At 54.5% G+C, this 18,457-nt stretch overlaps 1 protein-coding gene across 1 annotated transcript; it reads left to right on the top strand.

Moving 5' to 3' along the window:
- The first annotated feature begins 8,610 nt into the window (after nt 1-8,610).
- HJURP (Holliday junction recognition protein) lies at nt 8,611-18,457 on the top strand. Its single transcript, XM_056121553.1, has 9 exons — nt 8,611-8,706; nt 9,586-9,652; nt 10,881-10,933; nt 12,684-12,756; nt 13,122-13,171; nt 14,015-14,107; nt 15,056-15,134; nt 15,798-17,170; nt 18,221-18,457. Exons 1-9 carry the CDS (start codon nt 8,611-8,613, stop codon nt 18,284-18,286), a joined length of 1,950 nt encoding a protein of 649 aa, XP_055977528.1. The 3' UTR covers nt 18,287-18,457.

The following is an 18,457-nucleotide window of genomic DNA, read 5'->3' as shown; positions in this document are numbered from 1 at the left end:
AGAAGTGGTAGATTCCTTTCTCTTCCCCACCTGACATAAGTCACCCACAACAGTAGGAACTGTCGTACTGGCGTAAGTGCAAATGAGCAGAGAGACAGTTCAGGATAGGATAGTGTGTTTATTAGAAGCTCAGCGCTGAGGACCCCAAGTCAGAAGAGAAAGAGACTTGGAGCCCTATTTGCTGAGAGGGTCTCTCTTTCATCCTCTAAAGGTGGGCTACAATCGATGTACATTCTTATCAGTGAAGCAGGGGATACAGCGATAAAAAGAAAAACCATCAATATATCATTCCCATATGATATGGCCTCCTTCTCCTTTCTTCTTTCCCTCCCCCTTCTCCCTTTCTTCTTTTCTTTCTCTTTTTCCTTCTCTTTTTCTTTCCTGAAAAGAGCAATTTTTTGCTCCAGCCTGAGTCCATGGCTCCCTGAGAAACTGGGAGGCAGGAATTATTGGGAGGCTCAAAAATAAAAATTCAGTGTCAATCTATCTTGCCCATTTTTGGTGTGGCTTTCAGATACCGTCTCCCGGGCACTCCCATAAATCTGTCGGGCTGGGTGTGTTCCCATCAACCTGGTGGGCTGGTGGGTCCTTAATTCGGTTAACTGGCATCATAAAAGGAATGCTTCTCCCTCCCTTTTCTTGTTTAACTTAGGAGGTCAGTTTCAGTTCCCAGTCCCCATTATATTTTCTTAATTTTCATTGATCACCTGATCACTTGACATCCCGCTACTCATCGATTTGCTTGGGTGGGCGCCAGTAATGTCTCCATTCATCCCTGTCACGTGCTAGTGTAGCCCAATGGCGTCTGCTGGCTCCAGGAACACGAAAAGCCTCAAGCCGATTGTTCAGGGTCTGGATGAAGAAGTCTGACCATCTTGTAGGTGGGCAGCCGTGTGATCTTTTGACGTCCCGTGGAATCCAGTCTGTAATGGCTCTAGTCCAGCAGTCGTCTCCAAATCGCATTACGTGGGGCTGGAGCAATAGCACAGCGGGTAGGGCGTTTGCCTTGCACACAGCCAACCGGGTTTGATTCCCAGCATCCCATATGGTCCCCTGAGCACCACCAGGGGTAATTCCTGAGCGCAGAGCCAGGAGTAACCCTTGTGCATTGCTGGGTATGACCCCCCCACAAAAAAAAAAAGAAAGAAAGAAAAGCAAATCGCATTACATGTCCAACTCATCTGATTTTCGACACCTTGGCAAACGTGACAGCGTCCCTGATTCTTGATTGTCGACAGAGGTCAGAACTCCAGATTCTTTCTCTCACTTCAGTGAAGCGTGTTACTCCAAGCATAGCTCTTTCGATTCCTCTTTGGGCGATCTGAATAGCGTTCTCATCCTGTTTTCATCGGGCCCAGGTCTCTGAGGCATATGTTAATGCAGGAAGAACAATGGAATCAAAGAGTGGAATCAAACAGTTTCATAATTCTCGTTACATACTGCTTCTTATTTGTCGTTACAGGAACGCTCCCAGGATGCTTCCTTCCTCAGCCGGGCCACCACTGGGTCATGGGTGGGGGAAAGGCAGACAGAGCTGAGCAAGTGACCAGCAGGCCAGACAAAGGTCAGTAGGAAGGCTTGGGTTGGTTGGAGGGGATTGGCTGAAATCTATCTGGGGAGGTCATCAGTTAAAGAGGAAAAGCTTGAAGGGGAGAAATCATTTGCCTGGAGTTTGCCCTGAGTGTCTGAACTACAGCAGTTTCGTTGAAGCATCTACAGGGAAGAGAAGCCCTGAACACTGGCATTAACACACATGTTCGAGAGACACAGCAGTGCTATTGCAGGCAAGAAAGAGAAGATGATTAGTCCACCCCCAAAAGCCATAGGTTATTACCACAAACAAAAAGCCATCAGTTATTTTCCCAGTCCATTGTTTCCTCAGAAGCAATGACAAGGAAAAAAAAAAGTTGGGTGGAGAATTTGGTAAGTGCACTCTCTAAAGAAGACAACAGCCCTTCCCAAAATAAAAACCAGCGCCCTTAAAGGACTTTCAGAGAGTTTGGGACTAGCAAAGCACCGCCCCCTTCTGCTGGATAGGGGAAAACGTCATTTCCGGTAATAGCTGCAAGGCATGCTGGGTCTTGTAGTTTCTTCACTGCACCGGGCATTCTTGCCCCCTTAAACGGGGTTTCTGAGTATTGATCTTAGTCCAGCATGTTGATTTATGTATGAACTCCAGAGAGAAGGAATTCTCCCTGATTTGTGGACAGTGGAAAAGCCACACATCAAATGTGTAGATGTGTGATATATTTTTAATTGCTTTTTTCTTTTTTGTTATTCTTAATTTTTATTGTTTGTTTTTTTTATTTTTTATTTTGTATTATTCTTTCTTTTTTATTGTTCTTATTTTTTATTGTTTTTTAATTTTTTTCTTTTTTCTCTTTTTTTTTTTTTTGTTTTTGTGTCACACCTGGTGATGCACAGGGGTTATTCCTGGCTCTGCACTCAGGAGTTACTCCTGGCGGTGCTCAGGGGACCATATAGGATGCTGGGAATCAAACCTGGGTCGGCTGCGTGCAAGGCAAATGCCCTACCCGCTGTGCTATCTCTCCAGCCCCTCTTTTTTTTCCTTTAATGTGTATTATCTTGCAGCACGTTCCCCATGACAGGGTGTGTCTTTGGTGAGCAGACAGGCGGACCAAGTTAGTCTTGGGGTGTTTGCAGGGGATGTTCACTATGGATCCACAGCTGTGGACAGAAGGAAAGGAATCAGCTCTAGGCAGTTGCCTCTGCCAAGTCCCCGAGCTCAGAAGCTGGCACTGCCCTCCTATGGTGGTCTTCACTGGCGAGAAATGGCCAGGCGTTCTCTTTCCACCTGGACCCATGCCTGGAGGTTCTAGGATGCTGCTTCTCTGACACCCCTGCCCACCAGACTGACCCTAGAAGGCTTCTTCAGACAGGCTTTTCACTCCCCCAACCTTCAAGGGCATCTTAAAGTGAAACTTGGGCCAAAGCTATGGATGTGTCTATCACATTGCAAGTAGAGATTAGGCCCTGGTAATGTATATTGGGGAAAACAGTCTGAAACCTTACCCAGCCCAAAGGCATGAAGCCAAAAGACCCATTTTGGAGTCCAGAACAATCACTGAGATGCAGAATTCCAGGCCTAGATGGAAGCTGGATCATCCCGAGGGAGGTTCCAGGAGAGCCAAGGAGGAATATCAAAAGATCAGCAGCAGCTCCAAGTTCTTCTCCTTGGCAACAACCCTAGCAACAGACTGTGTGGAGCAGTTTGGGGAAACTGCATAAACTCACTTGGCAGAGGAAACGGTGCACACTTGCCTGCTTCTCCTTCCTCCTTGAGGCTGCAGTTCCCCACTCTGAGGAAATGGCTCGTGCTTCCCTGCCTGGGACACACACTCTGTGCCTTGGATTTTGCCCTGGAGAAGTCCTTGAGCACAGATTACCCTCTTTCCATCCCGTTACTTTCCGAATAAGCTTGTTTTGCTTGGCTATTCCTCTCCCCCTGAGTGAGGGAAGGCCTCAGAAAGCCTGTGAAAGATGTCGGGCTTTCAGCCACAAGCAATTCCTCACTCCAGCCTGGGTTCCGCAGCCCCCTGGGAAATCGGGTGACAGGGATCATAAGAAATAATTATACAACTATTAATTTAATCAATAAAATTATGTTATTAATTTTATAAGAAATATTTTATCTTCCCAACCACCCAACTAGTGTTCATCATCTGTCTAGTTTCTAGAAAATGCTGCCCTTCCCTAAGGATGACTCCCCAGTCCACTCTGACAGAGGGAAGCGGGGCAAGCCTTCTCTGACCTGCCTCCCCTCTTCTCCCCACTCAAATACGCCACCCCAGGACCCTTCTCCCACCACCAGTACTGACTTTCCCTGAACATTTACACTGAATGAGTCTTCACATCAACGGCCAAGACCCAGAGACTATAAAACCCAGCTCCCGGAAGAGAACAGCCCAGAATCTCCTGCCCCCACTCCTGGCTGTCCTCGCCGGGGCCCCTTGGAGGGGGGCGGGTTGAGTTTCCCTCCCCACCCAGAGCAGAGCCCCAGCAGCCGAAGACCTCCAGAACCAGCCACCACCATGCTGAGACCACTCTCCACACGCATGAAGGTACCAGCAGAGGAACAAAGGCATGCGGGTCCCGGGGCTGAGATCCCCAAGCCTGCTCAGATCGGGGCTGAGCATCCTCCACTCAGATCCTCCATCTTCCAGTAGGCAGGGGTCACACCTACCAACTGCCCCCCATCAATGGCCAAGACCCAGAGACTATAAAACCCAATTCCCAGAAGCACGCGGCCGTGAATCATCTCATTTTTACTTTGGGCAACCTGGCAGGCTACCGAATGTAACCTGCCCACACAGCAGAGTCTGGCAAACTCTCCGTGGTGTACCCAATATGCCAAATACCAGTAACAATGATGGGTCTCATTCTCCTAACCCTAAAAGAGCCTTGAATATGTCACTTTTGAAAATCTCAGGGCAAGGGCGAAGGAGATGTTACTGGGGCCTGCTCAAGGCAATCGACGAACAACAGGATGATCGTGATCACGAGTCTTCACATTTTTTTATGTTTTATTTTGCTTTAGTTTGGTTTTTAGTTTGACCCACTCCCAGCAGTGCTCAGGCACTGCACTCAGGAATTACTGATAGAGTCGAAGTAGAGTGTGGACGTTGGAACATGGAACAGGTAGCCAATCAGAACACAGAACGGGACAGCTGGGGGTGATTTGGCAGCACATAAAAGGAACCCCCACACTCCCCTCTCCCCCACCCCTATCTCTGTAGGGTGGTGCACCCAGATACAGGGCCCAATACAGGTGGGTCACACCGGGCCAGACAGTATAGAAAAAAGGTACAGGAATTTCATCCACTTGCACTCCGGTTGTGACCAGAGACTAGGAAGGCCAGGCCAGGATGACAGGAACTGCTGGGGTACAGTTGGGAGGCCCGGGATAGGTACAGAGCACAGGGCTCTTGCCCACCCACCTGTGTCTGTGGCTGGACACTGAGGAAAGCGTACACAGGACAGAGAGAGCCACGCAGGGACAGGACCTGGCAGTCAAGTTCACAGGAAGCCAGTAGACTGCATGCTATGAGACAGGGAAATTGTGCACATGATCAAGCAGGGTCCCAGAGGGCACTGGTGATATTGTTCATGGCTAAAAGAGAGGCCTGGATATCTGGGGAGGGACCCGGACCCACCTACCTATTCTGTACAACACTAATTTTCAATCTTCCAATTTTTGTATGCAAATCTTTCATACAATTCGCAAAACAAACAAACAAACAAAAAAACACCAGCGCAATAGAATCTGCCTTCGTGCTAAAATTACTATTAGCACAACAAATGGGCTGCTGTGGATTGAACCCAGTAGGCTGGGTGCAGGGCAAACACTCTACCCACTTTAGCCTAGCGTCCTTATATTCTTACCTAATTTCTGCCCTAATTTCTGCTGATGGCCTGAATGTTTGGGGTGCAGGATGACAAGGGATGGCGCTCCATCTGAGGGACTGGATTGTAGAATAACATTACCACAGGGAGCTTAGGTTTATCAGTTACACCCATCACAGTGCTCCTGAGTCACTCCCATTCCTCTGTTTATCTGTAAACTCTTCTCTGTGCTCTCCTCCCCAGCCAGTTAATCACCTTTTCTCCCTAATCAGATTCTGTTAGCTTGTAAGATCAGATCCTTCTAAGGACACTGAACTTGTAAGTTATGTCCTTTGCAGAGTTTACCTTAAAGCAATGTCCTTTCGGTATGGACACAGACAGTTAATATTATGGTTTGTAACTTGGGAGTTGATTGACTCCTAATAATATTTACTCCTGGGCATCTGATTTCTTGACTCAGTTGCCCTTAGTTCCTAGCGTCCCAAAAGCAGGGTCCTGACGAGGGACTGAATGGACCCAGGGCAAGCTGTGAGCTACCCTGGCAGCGAAATGGGCCAGGCCAAAGCGCCACGATACTCAACTATAAGTTGAGGGCATGATCATGGACAAATGCTGTCATGATCCAAAAGTAAGTAATGACAAGACTAGGACCCTGCTGGGGCTAGGAAGACTAACCTGAACTGAGGACTGATATATATATATATATATATATATATATATATATATATATATATATATTTGCTCGAGCGGGCCCAGTAACGTCTCCATTGGAGACTTTGTTGTTACTGTGTCTGGCATATCGAATACTCTCGGTAGCTTGCCGGGCTCTCCGGGAGGGGCGGAGGAATCGAACTCGGGTCGGCCATGTTGGCCACGTGTAAGGCAAACGCCCTACCCGCTGTGCTATCGTCAGAGCACTATCCAATATATATATATATATATATATATATATAGGATAGTGCTCTGATTTATCACAAACTGGTGATCCCATTAATCATCCGCACATCACTGTATCACTGTATCACTGTCATCCCGTTGTTCACCAATTTACTCCAGCGGGTGCCAGTAACGTCTCCATTCATCCCAGTCCTGAGATTTTAGCAGCCTCTCCTTACTTGTCTTTCCCAACGCTGCCGTATTGGAGGCTCTTTCAGGGACAGGGGAATGAAACCTGTTATAGTCAATGTTTTGGGCATACCGAATATGCCACTGGTAGCTTGCCAGGCTCTGCCGTGAACACCTGCTCATAAACAAGATCAACTTATGAAGCTCACTAAAACTCCTCAAGGGGCCAGGAAGATTGCCCAGTGGTCAGGGAATCCTGCTTTGCACACTCCAGATAGGTTTGGAACTTGGCACCATGCGGCTCTATCAGGTTTAGCCTTGGAAGCTCCCAAGCACCGTTGGGTGGCCTGGTGCTGCTCAGCCCTAAAGGGCTCATATTGAACAACCTGGTACAGTTGGCAGAGTACTTCTGGAGTGGCCCCTGAGCCCCTAAACACTGTTTGGGTGCCCTTCCACCCCTCCTCCAACACACAAAAAAATCTTCTCTGAAGTGTTCATCATACAATCAGTTCCATCATATCAGGGGGAAAAGCTCAATTATTTCCCATGCCCTGTAGAGAAAATGTTAGTAAGTTAATGTCGATGAAGTTAAAAACTTCATCAAGGGGCTGGAGTGATGGCGCAATAGGGCATTTGCTTTGCTTGCAGCAGACCCAAGTTCAATTCCCAGCATCCCATATGGTCCTCCAAGCACCGCCAGGAGTAATTCCTGAGTGCATGAGGCAGGAATAACCCCATGTGCATTGCCGGGTGTGACCCAAAAAGCATAACAAACAAACAAACAAACAAACAAAAAAACCCCACTTCATCGATAGAAAGTAATCACTACAATTCTAGCAAGACAAGTACCAAGAAGTTTATTTAAAATGTTATTTTGGGAAGGATCCTCCCAGGATGGGAGAGGCATGCTGAACGTAGACTTAGACCAAACATGATTGCCATTCAAGGCCTCTCTTGCAAACCACAGCACCCAAAAGGAGAAAGAGAACAAAAGGGAATGCCCTGCCACAGAGGCAGTGTGGGATGGGGGGATGGAGGTGGGAGGGATACTGGGATTAGTGGTGGTGGAGAATGGGCACTAGTGGAGGGATGGGTACTCGATCATTGTATAACTGAAACCCAAGCACAAAAATGCATAAGTCTACAACTGTACCTTGTGGTGTTTCACTAATAAAAATTAAATAAATAAATAAATATTTGCCCAGTCCAAAAATAAAAAATAAAAAAAATAATTTTTTTAAATGTTATTTTCCTGGAAGACAGAGGAAGTAATTACAAAGGTTAAGACGAGCCTTGCAGTTGCCCACCCTGGTTCCATCTGGCACCACACAGAGCCTGGCAGGTACTGCTGGGTACAGCTCTGGAAGTTCCGGGGCACTGCAGGGTTGGCATAAAGCATAAGCAAAGCCGGGCAGCACGGGCAAGCTCAGACCCCCCTGGCGCTGAACCAGAACAGCCAGGAGGGGCCCTCCCGCACCTCCTGAACACCGCTTGGGAGTTCCCCCCACCCCCCAAAAATTATTCTAAATTCTGTGTATGTGTTCCATTTTTCCTTCCTTGAGGTATATCCATTTTCCTGCTACCTTCTGTATTTGGTAACATTTTTTTTGGAGGGGGGGGTTCACGCCCGGTGATGCACAGGGGTTACTCCTGGCTCTGCACTCAGGAACTACCCCTGGCAGTGCTCGGGGGACCTGATGCTGGGATGCTGGGAATCGAACCCCGGTCGGCCACGTGCAAGGCTAACGCCTTGCCCGCTGTGCTATTGCTCCAGCCCCTGAATTGGGTAACTTGGGCGATACTTTCTGCCCCACCTGACTCGACACCCACGCCAGGGCCCAGGAGGACGGACTTGGGCAGGGAAGGACCAGCAGCCGACACAGCCCCCGCGCCCACTGCGAGGAAGCGACCTCCCTTGGGCGTTTCACCAGCATCTCTCGGGATTCACGGGCAGAGTCGCGGGCGGGGCGGGGCGGGGCGGGGCGGGGCGGGGCGGGGCGGGGCGGGGCGGGGCCGAGAGTGCGGGTGCGGATTGGCCGGGCGGCCTATTTTAAAAGACCCAATCAGCGGCCGCGGCCTCTCCGCGCGCCAGCCAATGGGAAGCCCGAGGGGGCGGGCAGAAGGAAGCGCGGCGCCGTTTGAACCGGGCGCGCGGCCGGAAGTGGGGCTGTGAGGCGCGCCATGGCGGCCCGAGGAGAGGGAGTGGAGCTGCTGCTGCTAAAGCTTGGGGAGAGCCGGCGCCGCTTCCAGAAGCGCATGCAGAGGCTGATCGCGAAGGTGCGGGCCGGCGGGGCGGGGCGGGGGGCGGCGGCGTCTGACGGACCCGACGGGGCTGACGGCACCTGACAGGACCTGAAGGGGCTGACGGGCCGAACGGGGCCTGACGCGACCTGACGGGACTCCTGACGGGGCTGACCGGACCTGGAGGGGCTGACGGGCCTGGCGAGACCTGACGGGACCTGACGCGGGACCTGGCGGGGCTGACCGGACCTGACGGGACCTGGCGGGACCCGAAAGGGCTGGCGGGCCTAACGGGGCCTGACGCGACCTGACGGGACTCCTGACGGGGCTCCTGACGAGGCTGACAGGATCTGACGGAGCTGATGACACCTGACGGGACCTGACGGGGTTGACGGGGCTTAAAGGACCTGACGCAGGACCTGACGGCACTGACGGGACCTGATGGGACCTGAAGGGGTTGACGGGGCTGACGGGCCTAACGGGCCTAAAGGCGCCTGACGGGACCTAACGGGACATGACAGGGCAGACGGGGCTGACGGGACCTGACGCGGGACCTGGCGGGGCTGACCGGACCTGACGGGACCTGGCGGGACCCGAAGGGGCTGACCGGATGTGACGAGGTTAAGGGACCTGACGGGGCTGACGGCACCTGACAGGACCTGAAGGGGGCTGACGGGTCTAACGGGACCTGACGGGGCTCCTGACGGGGCTGACAGGATCTGACGGAGCTGATGGCACCTGGCGGGACCTGACGGGACTGACGGGGCTGACAGGCCTAACGGCGCCTGACGGGACCTGACGGGACCTGACAGGGCAGACGGGGCTAACGGGGGTGACGAGACCTGATGGGCCCAACTGGGCTGATGGGGCTGACGGGACCTGACCCGGCCTGACGGGCGCCCACCTCTCCTGCAGTATGACCGGGCCTACAAGGACTCCCCGCTGGTGCAGATGTCCACGCTGACCTACGAGACATCTCAGGGTACGGAGCGCGTACCCACCCCCCAATCTTCCGCGGCAGTTCTGGGGGTGAGGGGAGGTGGTGGAGGGCGCTTCCGAGGGGGCCTCCCCGGGCTCCCCAGAGCTGGGCGGTCTTTGCTGCAAACAGACCCCTGTAAGGCCGCCTGGGCCTCCTGGGGGCCGAAAGCCCCGAACCCCAACAGAGTTGCCTCCCTGAACACCTGTGGTGAAGATGCCCCCCCAGGAGGGGGCAGGGGGCGCCCAGCTGACCACCCCACCCCCAGTGGTGTGGGTCCAGGTTTGGAAGCATGAAGCATGACAGCAGCAGTGCTGGCTCCCCGGTGTCAGTGTGGAAGGGCAGGGGAGCAGATCCGGAGGTCAGGGTGGAGCCCAGAGACCTCCGCTGCGCCTGCTGGACTTGGGGTGCTGACCCAGTGGGGAGTGGGCCAGAGGAGCCCATTACGTTGTTCCTGCAGGGCAGGGGCGGGTGGCTGAGACCTGTTCCCTTATTTTACTCCCTGATGCTAAAGCGAAGGTCAGATCCCCAGGCCAGAGCCATAGCACAGCAGGTAGAACTCGCAGCTGACCTGGGTTACATACCCGGCCCCCCGTATGGCTCCCTAGCACCGCTGGGAGTGATCCCTAAGTGTGCCCCCGACTCCGAAAAGAACTTTCAGATCCCATTTGCTGGGCCAGCAAAGTTCCTGAGATCTGTGCCTTAAAGGAAGCCAAGCTGTTGTTTCAGCCAGGCTCATGGAGGCTACGTACACACCCGCACGCATGCACACACACGCGTGTGAACACGAATACCCGCAAACGTCCCTCAACGCCTTTTGGCATTGGTGCTTGCCACGCGGGCTGCCTCCCACTAACTAGGAAAGATTTTCATTGATGGCAGCTTCATGATTCATAATCTCATCTTGATTTTTTTTTTTTTAAATCCTTCTGCCGGGGCTGGAGCAATAGCATAGCGGGTAGGGCGTTTGCCTTTGCACGTGGCCAACCTGGGTTCATTTTCCAGCATCCCATATGGTCCCCCGAGCACCGCCAGGGTGAGCACCGCCAGGAGTAACCCCTGAGCATCGCTCGGTGTGACCCAAAAAGAAAAAAAAATCCTTCTGCCACACAAGACTAAAATCCAGAACATCAGTGTGTGTCCTGGCCCTGTTCTCCCCCCGCCGGTGACTCTAGGCATGGAGGCTGAGTGGGAATTTGGGGTACACAGGACCCTTTCTCTCTCTTCCCTGAAGGTTTGAGAATTTGGGGTGGAAAACTAGTGGACAGGAGCAGAGCACAGTGCCAGGTAGGTGTAGGGGTTTTTACAGCCTAGCACCTCTGTGCAGTGGTCTCATGCAGGGAGGGATGGAAACCGTGAGCCCTGGTCCTGGCTTTCTCCGCTTTCCTGGCTACTGCTTCTTCATTGCTTGCTACGCTTAACTAGCACCGGTTGATGTACCCACCGTTTCTGTCTTCTGCGTATCCTCTGCCATCTGGCTTGCAGCTCCAGCCCTTGGACACATCCAGGGATTCAGCCTCCACAGCTAGGAAGGGACCAGGTGGTCCTTCAAGAAAGACCCCATCCTGGGGCTGGAGCAAGAGTGGGGCGAGTGCTTGCTCTCATATGACTGGCACCAGGTTTGATCCCCAACATCCCATATAGTCCTCCAAGCCTACCAGGAAAATCCCTGAGCATCACTTGGTGCCCTCCCCCCCCCGCCAGGGGAGAAAAAAAGACACACCCCCATCCAGATCATCGCAGGAAAGACATGCTCCTTTTTCCCTTCTGGGGGGATGAGGGGGACTGGCAGAGAATACCCCTGTGTATTGCCTGCCATTCAGCACCCAGGCCTGGGGCCCCAGTGACATTCAGCTTGCTAGTGGGAGGACCCCAAACACACAGGCACTGGGGAGTCGGGTGTGGAGCTTGGGCAAGGGCTTGTGGGATCCTCTGACTCCACGTGGTCCTTCCATGCAGGGTCACCGGGAAATGGACAGCACATCTGAAGTCAGGTTTCTTCCTTGAGCTTAGGTGTGATCCTGTTAGTGCTGGGGATGTTGGAAATGCCCAGTTCTGTCTTCTCTGGCAGAACAGGGCACTGGTGATTGTACCACGTCTGACCTCCCTGCAGTGGTAGCGGGTGGCTGTGCCCAGACAATTGGACACACCCTGCTCCCTCTGTTGCCCCCCCCCGCCCCCATCCTTGAAGCTGGTGGGGTTGTGCGCTTTGTGGACCCCTGGCCTGCCGGTAGTAGGTGTAAGAATTGGCCGAATTTCCCAGCCCAAGATTGTCCAACCCCATTGTTGCGCGCGTGTGCGCGCGCACACACACACACACACCCCCCAGTGCAGTTCCTGAAACTCCTCACACACCCTATTATTGCCATCCCAGGTGTTCCGGGGGCAAGGATGCAGCAACCCTGAGGTTGGAGGGAGTTCCATAGTGATTATGAACCCCAAACTCTGAGCCTTAGAGATGAAGCCTTAGGGTGCATCTACAAGGCTAAGTCCCTCCATGATCTCACTCAGCAAGGGTGTTGGGGAGGTCCCCCAAAATCGCAAAGCTGCTCTGGCTCTTGAGTTTCCGCTTGGCATTCCCAGAGCCTGTGGGGTGCTGTGGCATGAGGCCTGCTGACCGAGGGTGCAGTTGGGTTCATGTTGCCATGGAAGCTTTGAAAGAAATCATGGCCCTCGTGGCATCCAGATGAACATGCAGAGGAGCCACAGTGACAGTACAGGGACTTGGAGGCGCTTGGGTTGGCCCCCTGAGCACAAAGCCAGGCGTGAGCCCTGCACATGGCTGAGTGTGGCCCCAGAGCTATAAATACCAAATAACATGTGGGCTGAGACCCAGGCCCAGGACAAATACCCCCCAGCCCCTTCCCGCTCTCATTCTGCCTGGTGCTCTGACCGTCTATACCTGGGCGTGTGGCATGTGGATTGGACGTGGTCTGGGGAGCCCTGTCCTTATGTGTCGGGGGAGGAACGTAGGTTTGTTATTCTCATGGCTGTGAACTGTCATCACTGAAACTAGCCTGTGTTTCTGGACTTGGAGGACTCGCCCCAGAAGGTGGAGGACAGGAACGATGGCCAATGGGGAGCGACAGCCAACAGCCCTGTGGGAGCTGGTGAGTGCCCCTCATCCCTGACCTGTGGGGGCCTCAGCAGAGCTGTTGACACACAGCCCTGGAGATGTGTGTTTACCATTTGTCTAGATTTAACTCCATTGCTGAATACTTGAGAATTTCCTGGCTGCTTGGGATGACAGGAAATAACTTCCAGTGGGACAGTCCCGGGGCCTGGCAACTTCTCAGTTAAAATTGGGCCAGAGCAATAGTACAAAAAAAAAGTGTATAAGCCACATTTGTCTGCAGCTAGGCTCAGAGGCCAGGAAAGTGCCCACCTTCCCTCAAGGTTCTCCCAGGGGGGCAGAGGGTTTGGGGGGGGGCTGCAACCACAGGGGTCCAGCTTCACGGGGCCTTTGTGCTTGCAGAGGCTGAGAGTGGCAATGCAGAGTCCACGCGTCATCAGGAAGGACTGACGGTAAGTCCCACCTTTACATGCCCACCTGTACCCTTGAAGCCCTCCAAGGATTGTTCTTTGGCACCCAAGCTGCCCCCCACCCACCAGACCGCCCCTTCCAGTTAGATTTGCAGGACATCCGTGGATGTGTGGTGACTACATCCAGAACCAATGCAACCTGCGCCCCCTTCTGCCTAAACCCCAGTTGTGAATTTGGGTACCCAGATTCTCTGCTCTTTCCTGCAGAGACCACCAGTGTGGGGGTCACTGTCCAGAAGTACTTCCGGTGAGCCTTGCAGGTCATGTGGTCTGGTTCTGCTCCCCAGTATGCACCCAGCCCCCAGAAAAGACTGTTCTTATGTGTGGAGCTGCTCCTATGAAGGTGACAGAGTGTGGGTGGGTCCCCTAAACCTATTCTGCAGAGCCGGCTCTCATCCAGGTCAGGAATTGGGGGGCAGTGTTGGGGAGCAGCTGCCCTAAGGGGAAAGCACGGAGGCACGGCCAATTGTGTGTGTGTCCCCTGCCCCTCAGACCCTGTGGTGCAGAGCAGAAACCCTGGTCTAGCTGCCAGGTCCCCAGTCACGCATGACCACTATGTCTGGTCAGAATCACAAGGATGGGGGCCCTGCGGGGGGCCCTGAGGATGCTCCCTCTGCAGCCAGGCTGTTCCCACCTTGGGCCCTGTTTCTGGGCTTCTTTTCTGTCCTTTTGTTCTCGTGGATTGTTAGCACTGGGTGAAGGCCCTAACATCAGATTACGGGGCAGTGAGTTATCAGATGCCCAAGGGAGGGCTTGACTGGGGGGGAGGGGGGGTTGCCAACCCAGCAACCGGGGTACCAGGATCTGGAAACTTCACTCTCGCAGCTGGCAGTGCCCAGGAGCCCTCTGAAGAATGAGCTCAGGAGGAAGTACCTGGCACAGGCGGAGCTGCTGCTGCAAGGCCAAGGACATGCCCAGGTGACTAGACTGCGCTTCCCGGGGAGAGGAGGAGGACACTGCTCACTCTGTGCTCTGGGATCGGGGTTTCAGCTGCATGCGAAGGGCACAGATAGCAGGACCCCCTCCACCCCCCACTGCCCATGCCTGTGCTGGGGTGGGAAGGGGGCGGGAGAGTGATGGCCGTCACCCTACAGGTGAGGTATGGCTGCACCCAGCCAGTCTTGGGAGCTTTGCCCCAAAAGAAGGTGAGAAGCTTGGGGTGGACATTCCACCCGGTGATGCCCAGTGAGGGGTGCACCTCGCATTGCAGGAAGCACCCAGAGGGGTGGTGTTCATCCTCTGGGCCACTAGAGGTCGGGGGAGATGAAGGAGTCTCAAGAAAGGGGCCGTGGCCCACCGCCCACCAGTCCCCACATGCTCACTGTCATGTGGACTGAGCACTGGGATTCTGCTGACCCCTCTGTGCCCAGCGACTGGGCCCAACTCGACAGGAACTGACATACTGGCTCCCACTGCAATCCCGGTGGCTCGTCCAGGAAAACGGGGTGACTACAAGTGGGGTGCAGGCCGCCCCAAGAGTGCTAGAGTGACCCTAGCTTCTGGTTGAGTGCAGAGTCCCATGTCGTCCTCCCTGTAACCGCCATGTCTACGGGTGCTCAAACACAGCCTTCCCAGCTTATCTAGGCAATGATAGCATATTTCCCCCTCGGAAACGGGAGGATTGTCCCCTGTAACGGTGGGTTCTGACTTGTTATCGGGGATGATTCAGTGGGGTTTGCTGGAATCAAATGACTGTTGGGTTGTTGGTCTCAGTAAAGCTTCAGCTGCTGTCTTGGGAACTGCGGCTGCTGGACTCAGGCACACAGCACGGGAGACTCCAGGGCCAGCTTGAGGGGGAACCAGCCTGGGGTACTCGAGTCCAGCTGCTCACACTCCATTGTCACCAATCACTTGCTTTGATTTCAGGGTGCTGATCATGGAAAGGACAACGACATCCAGGGGACATGGGACCCCGTATTGTTCTCGCTCCTCAGGCCTCCTCGGGGTGAGAGACAGGCGGAGCTTGGTGTGAATTGTGTCCTGGCAGCCTCCCTGTGACGGCTCCCCCTATTCCCTCACCCCGTCCATGATCTCCCCACACCCACCTCTTAGATCTTAGATTCCCAGAGGGCTGGGAACTGAACCCAGGTTGGCCATGTGCAGAGCCCTGTGCTCTCTCCCTGGTTCTGGGTGGGGCTAATTTGTGGAAGTTCTGGTCAGTGCTGGATGAGGCGCCTTTCCTCTCTCGGGGGTCGAGGAGAAGGCGCCTGCTGGAGTATGAGACCCAGGTTGGGGGGGGGGGGTGTCAGAAAGAGGGGAGAGAGAAAGCGGGGGATTGAGAGGCTGGGGGAAGGGGATACCTGAGATGAGCTCACCCAGGTGGTCTGAGCGTTCCTCTGTTTTGGCTCCTGTTTATAAGAACAATAGGCCTTTGGGCCAGAGAGACAGGAGCTAAAATGCCTGCCTTGCATGGGGCTGACCCCAGTTCAACTCCTGCGTCATGCATGTGGTGCCAGGAGCACCACCAAGAGGCCCCACTGAGCACAGGGCCAAGAGTAGCCCCTGAGCACCACCAGCTGTGGCCCAAGCCCCCACCCCATCCCCAGAAAGTATATGTTGTGATGGGCCCTGGGCCGTTCTGGCTGTTGAGGTGTGTGTATCTCTACAGGAAACTGCAGCAGTGGCTCTGACGATCGTCCTGGAGCCTTGGTCACGCTGCCCTGTGCCGCCAGAGAGTACCAACCCTCTCCTCCGGGCCTGGAGGACCCGGCCTCAGCGCCCGGAGGTCTGTCCTTCCAGGAGGCCACAGGTGACAGCTTCTTGAGCAACCAGTCCCTGGAGGACATTGACCTGTGCGAGGTGACCATCAGTGACCTGTATGTGGGCATGCTGCACTCCATGAGCCAGCTGCTAAGCAACCGGCCAGCCTGCATCATCTCCACCAAGACGTCCATCCTGCAGAACTGGAGGCCGCGGTGGAGGTCTAGGGGCAGGGCCAGGATGAACCGGACCTACTGCCGGGGCAGACGAGCCTTGGTGCACAGTCCCCCCGACACATGTGGGCCTGCCTCGAAGCCTGGGCGGGGCATCCCAAGAGATCCCGAGAATCTGCAGCAGGCCCCCAGGCCCTGGACCAAGTTCCGACTGGAGAAAGAGCTCCTGGCAGTGAGCCCGGGCCCAGGTGCAGACTGGCGGGGGCATGAGGGCACACCGCCCAAGCGCGCCCTGTTGACCTACACAGGAGCCAGCTCAGGGTGTGGCTTGGACCAGGAAAACCAGTTGCTGAAACTAAAGTGGCTGATTTCTCCCATGAAATTGGCTGCCAGGCTGCAGCTGCTGCCCAGGCAGATGGGCATTCAGTGCCAGGAGATCAGAAACAGGTTTGCAGAGCTGCACCAGGAATACTGTCCAAGTCCCCGGATGCCACCCAGCCCTGCTGCCCTCCCGGGCTCTCTGGTCGCCTCCCACAGGCCGGCCACTGCTTTCAGGGACACCCAGGCCAGGAGGCTGAGGGAGGCTTTCAAAGATACTGTCACAGGCTCCATGGGGGCTGTCCACTGCCTGATCCCGGCGTCCCCCTCTCCTTCCCGTGGCCCCCTAGATCCTGCCCCACTCAGCCCCGGTCGCTTGCAGCCCCTGGGACTCAGCCCCCCAGCCTCTCGGATGTCTGCGTTGCCTAGTCCAGCACGCTCTTCCCGACACGCCGCTCGCTACCGGGAAATCAAAGAAGCCTTCACCCAGCTCCACTGGGAGTTGTGCGACAAGGCCCTGGCACAGGCGGCCGTGGTACCTCACTCTCCTCAAGACGCTTCTGGGAAAAGAGGTCCCCCAAAGTCACCCTCACCCAGTGTCCGCCACACAGTCTCAGCAGAGGCTCAGCTGTCTGCACGGTGCATGCACAATGCCAGGGAGGACCCCGAGTCCCCGGTGAAGAGACGCCGCTTGTCAGCACCCCCACTGTTCAAGCCCTGGGACTCCTCGAGGCCTGTGAAGGAGGTGGAGTCCCATCAGCCTGATGACAATGACATGAACGAGCGGAAGGTGCGTCCGGGGGAATGATTGCGGGGTGGAGGGGGGTCGGTGACTGGGAATGGTGGGTTTGTCCTGTACACGTGGTGTGTCCAGGCATGGCAACGCTCTTGTTTTCACCACAGTCAGGCAGTGACACTCCCCACAGGGGCCAGAGTCCTGGGCCGTCCACCTTCCTGGTTCAGCCACTGCTTTCAGCACTTCACGGGCTGCCGGCCCGGCTCGAAGCTAGCCTCGGCCAGGTCCTTGGGGGTTATGTAGGTGGGGGGTAAGCAGTATCCGTTTGTCTTGGCCGTCACCTGTGATTATGTTCCAGGGAGCACGTACATAGTGTAGAGAGAGCTCTTGGTACTAGAAACACCCATCCTGTCCCATGAGCAGGCTGCTTCCTAATCTGTCGTGTCAAGGGTGACAGCAGAGCTTTGAATCCTTAACTCCCCAGAGGGCTTGGCAGCAGTGGGGCCCCACTTACTGGTTTGGGGAACATTTCTCCCTCTCCGGCTCTTAGCCAGAACCCTGACCCTCTCCGTCCCCCAACCAAGGACACAATGGGCCTCTGGGACAGAGCCACAGTCTCAAGTTCACATGTCTGAATCACCAGAACCTCCCATGGACAGCCCAGGTCACCGTCAGTCTCAGCCTGCACAGCCCTCCTGGCCCTCCTGTAATAACAGGGTCCTCGGGTCACATGCAGGAACACAAGTTACAGCTCACGGGCACCCTGACTGGCTGGGCTGCACTATGCCTTCCTGGGCATACCCTCTCCTGAGTCTGCATCTGCGTGTCTGCCCTGCAGCAGGTCCCTGTTCCCCGCTTGATGAATCAGACTCGCTGGTAAGGGTCAGAAGGCCCATGGTTGGCCACCCTATGGGTTGGGGAATCGCTTTTTCAGTCTTCGAGGCCCTTGTGGAGTATGCTGACATGTCCCACCCTGGACCCACGGGAACTCGTAAGGTGCTCCCTGAGTGAATTCTCAGAAGTGCATCTGAGTTCAAAGGCAGCTGGCCTTGGACGTTGTACTGGAGTTATACTGAAATCATTCTCTCTGGTTTTTCCTTCTAGAGGAAAGCGCAACGTGTGTTTCAAGATGGAAGAGTGGTTATGTGTTGGAAGAAAATGTCAAGCTAAAAAAACTGGCAGCAAAGATACTTTGCAGTATTAGCCCTTCCGTCCCTTGCTCTTTGTTTATGTAATTTTTAAATCACCAAACACGTTCAAGAACTTGGCTTCAGTCCTCTGCCACTCAAGACACATGTCTGTTAAAATTGGTTCCATCACGTTGCCTCTGAGTTCTCAGTG

This window comes from Sorex fumeus, unplaced genomic scaffold (assembly GCF_029834395.1).
Source record: "Sorex fumeus unplaced genomic scaffold, SorFum_2.1 ptg000005l, whole genome shotgun sequence".
NCBI lineage: Eukaryota > Metazoa > Chordata > Mammalia > Eulipotyphla > Soricidae > Sorex > Sorex fumeus.
The sequence above is the reverse complement of the archived record's forward strand: the minus strand, read 5'-3'. Positions and strand labels throughout refer to the sequence as shown.

Bases quoted from the DNA above. Each gene is read 5' to 3' on its own strand.
- HJURP (XM_056121553.1), top strand. From the start codon at position 8,611: ATGGCGGCCCGAGGAGAGGGAGTGGAGCTGCTGCTGCTAAAGCTTGGG. The intron at 14,108-15,055 runs GTGACTAGACTG...CTTTGATTTCAG, and splicing joins AAGGCCAAGGACATGCCCAG to GGTGCTGATCATGGAAAGGA. The intron at 15,135-15,797 runs GTGAGAGACAGG...GTATCTCTACAG, and splicing joins GCTCCTCAGGCCTCCTCGGG to GAAACTGCAGCAGTGGCTCT.